Here is a 3,414-nt window from a genome sequence, read left to right as displayed (position 1 = left end):
AAGTTGAAACTAAAAAGTAAGTCTGAAAGTAATAAATACTATTTGTGGACTGATTAGCAAACATCATAGAAAGAAACAAAAGGTTAGACCTAATATTTATGTAGCATATTTTTTGGAAAGAGTTTTACATACAAAATGAGGAAGTGATAGAAAAGATTTGATTCAAGTTTCATTTTTCTCATAATTTGACCCTGAAATACAGGTAGAAGGTTATAGTTAAGTTGTTTTCAAAACATTTAAACCCTAGAACTCTTTCATAGTAACATCAAATCCTAGATGCCTAAAATTTCTGAACTAACATTTTGAGTTAGGTACTCTCAACTAAAACTCAGCAGGTATTCCTTCTGGATTCAACATTAGGACTTAACCCTTCTGGCACTGGCAAAAATCCAAAATGGAATCTCTCATAAACTTTTCCCTTCAAAACTAGTCAAGAAAACATCATTTCTCTCCATGTGATCCACTGGACTTCTCTATTAGTGTGCTATCTGTCTTCTCTCCTTCACAGAAAGCCAATGTTAATCCTCTAGAAAATGTATAGTCATTTTTAAAGCATTCTGAGGCTATGAAGATCGATGCCCTCCCTTCAGTAATATGAAAATCATAAGGCCAAAGTATTTGAGATCCAGGAGCTGGACAACTAGATATTACTAGGTAGCTATGTGGCACTAAGTCTAGAGTTAGGAAAACTTGAGTTTAAATCTAGCCTCAGAAACTTACTATGTGCTTCTGGGCAAGTCACATAATCTCTGTTTGCCTCTGTTCCTACATTTGTAAAATGTAAAATAGAAAAATATTTTTAAAATGTAAAATGTAAAATAGGGGAAATCATAGCATCTACCTCCTAGGTTTCTTGAGAGGATCAAATGAGATAATAATTATAAAATACGTAGCAAAGTGGCTGGAATTTAGTAAGCACATTTACAAATATTAGCTACTAGAAATAGTTGTAGTAGGTCATTAGAAGACCAAAAAAGCCACGGAGACCTGGAAAACCAAGAGAGTTCAGCTCTACTTGGCTATCCTGGGAACATGAGCCAAGTATTCTCTTAGAGGTCCTAGCCTAGGTCTGTGACTACTGCACACAGCCTCTGCAGGGCACCCTTCCCAGGCATTAAGAAGGCACTAAGTACCATCTATCAGCCAGTGATGAACAGGAGCACCCGTTCCCGGATCTGCTTGGTTCTCACGCCATAAATGACAGGGTTGAGTGCTGGTGGGATGCTCATGTAAAGGTTGGCAATAAGAATATGAACATATGGCGGGATTCGGTGACCAAATCGGTGAGTGAGGAATGAAAAAACAGCAGGGGTGTAGAAGACACACATTACTCCTACATGGGACCCGCAGGTGCTCAGTGCCTTGAGTCGGGCATCGTGGGAAGGGAGGTGGAAGACTGTACGCAGAATATAGACATAGGAAACACCAATGAGCACCAGATCCACAACTAGAAAAGAAGCCGCAAAGAGGCCATAGATGGCATTGACACGAATATTGGCACAGGCTAATTTAATAATACCCATGTGTTCGCAGTAAGAGTGTGCAATGACACGAGCTTGGCAGAAGGGCAGGCGACAGGCAAGGGTGATGACAGGGATCATGAGCAAAACAGGGTGAAGCACAATAATCATCCCAATGCCAGTCAGGACTCGAGGGGTCAAGATGGTGGTGTAGCGGAGAGGGGTACAGATCGCCACATAGCGATCAAAGGCCATGAAGAATAGGACACCTGACTCCATACCAGTGAAGCTGTGAATGAAGAACATTTGCGTCATACAAGCTCCAAAGCTGATCTCGTGGGCTCCAAACCAGAAGATGCCCAGCATGCGGGGCACAGAGGTTGTTGAGAGTGCCAGGTCAGTTGAGGAGAGGAAAGCCAGGAAATAAAACATAGGATCCCGCAGTTTCTTTTCATTCCAGATCACCAGTAAGATGGTGACATTGCCCAAAATTGCCACAAGGTAGAAGGAGCAGAAGGGCAGAGACAACCAGATGTGGATGTCCTCCAACCCTGGAATACCCAGGAGGATGAAGGTGTTTAAGTGGAAGGTGGTGGCATTAGGTTGTGACATCCTGCCATAGAGTGGAAGGCCAGGAACAATTGTCCCTCCTTGGAAGAAGATGAAAAAAATAAAAATAAGAGGGTATATAATGATTCCCTCAAGTATGATTACAAAGATACTTGCTATCTCTCTAGTGCCTTTCCTACTTTCCAGTCATTATGCCTTATATTACCATATATACCATGATTAATTGAAACTTACCTAGTAAGGGAAGTGGATAGGAAGTCAAGCCTAAAGATGAGAGCTCCTGGGTTCAAATCTGGCCTCAGATACTTCCTAGTTGAATGACCCTAGATAAGTCACTTAACCCCAATTTCCTAGCCTTTGTAGCTATTCTGCCTTGCAAATAATGCTTAATATTGATTCTAAGACAGAAGGTAAGGGGTTAAAAAAAAGAAAAGAAAAGAAAATCATTTGCTATTCCTTACACATGACATTCAGTCTCTCCACTCTGTCCATTTTCACTGACTGTCCCTCCCTATCTAGAATCCCTACCTTCTCATCTCTTCCTCATGGGTTTCCTGGTTTCTTTCAGGCCCTGATTAAAATCTCTACTTCTACAAAAAGACTTTCCTGATTTTCTCTAATTCTAGTGCTTTTTCTCTGTTGTTTATATAGCCTAGTGGTTTATATGTTGTCTCTCCCATTAGAATGTCTTTCCCCCTTAAGATCACTATCTTTTGTCTTTCTTTGTACCCCAGTATTTAGCACAGTGCCTGGAACATGGTAGAAACTAAATAAATTCTTGTTGATCTGATTCAAATTGAATTGCCAATAAGGAGGGAAATGTTATAGGTTTGATTATGCAATGATCTGTTACTTTTACTATTTTTTAACCAGTGACCAGGCCTGAGTTTTAATCCCGAGGAGACATACTAATTGCTTCAATTTCACATTACTTTGGTGATGGACTGGCAATTAAACTTGGCCAAAGGCATAGCTCTTACCCTTACTGAAACTTTACCATGACTCCTTTTTTAAATATATAATCCTGACTTAAACCTGTATTATAGGTACTTTCAAATGATAATCAAATGGCATTTATGTGGTTCAAGGTTTGCTTCTTGTGGACATGCTCTAATTTGGTCTATTATATTGGTCTATTGGTTTTAAAAAAATAACATCAACATTTAGTAGTTTTATGTGCCATTTTAGAATTAGATTTCACCTAATCTCTATAAGGGATATTTTTAGTGCATATGTTAGCACAATGAAAAAGAATGGAATTGATTTCAAAATGATATAGGGGTAGCATTTTCCTATAAGCATTTTTCCAAAGAGAGTTTTCTCAGCTAGGAAAGATAATTGCGAAGTTTTTAAATATCTTGTTGTATATTTGTAGGCACTGATG

The 3,414-nt window shown here is 39.2% G+C and overlaps 1 protein-coding gene across 1 annotated transcript; it reads right to left on the bottom strand.

Annotated features, from left to right (window-relative positions):
- Positions 1-1,099: 1,099 nt before the first annotated feature.
- LOC100017286 (olfactory receptor 52J3-like) lies at positions 1,100-2,072 on the bottom strand. Its single transcript, XM_001364469.2, has one exon. It carries the CDS (start codon positions 2,070-2,072, stop codon positions 1,140-1,142), a length of 933 nt encoding a protein of 310 aa, XP_001364506.2. The 3' UTR covers positions 1,100-1,139.
- Between the last annotated feature and the right edge of the window lie 1,342 nt (positions 2,073-3,414).

The sequence above is a fragment of the Monodelphis domestica genome, chromosome 4, assembly GCF_027887165.1.
Source record: "Monodelphis domestica isolate mMonDom1 chromosome 4, mMonDom1.pri, whole genome shotgun sequence".
NCBI lineage: Eukaryota > Metazoa > Chordata > Mammalia > Didelphimorphia > Didelphidae > Monodelphis > Monodelphis domestica.
This window is presented reverse-complemented; position numbering and strand designations above follow the sequence as displayed.

Coding starts and splice junctions, on each gene's coding strand:
- LOC100017286 (XM_001364469.2), bottom strand. CDS start 2,072: ATGTCACAACCTAATGCCACCACCTTCCACTTAAACACCTTCATCCTC.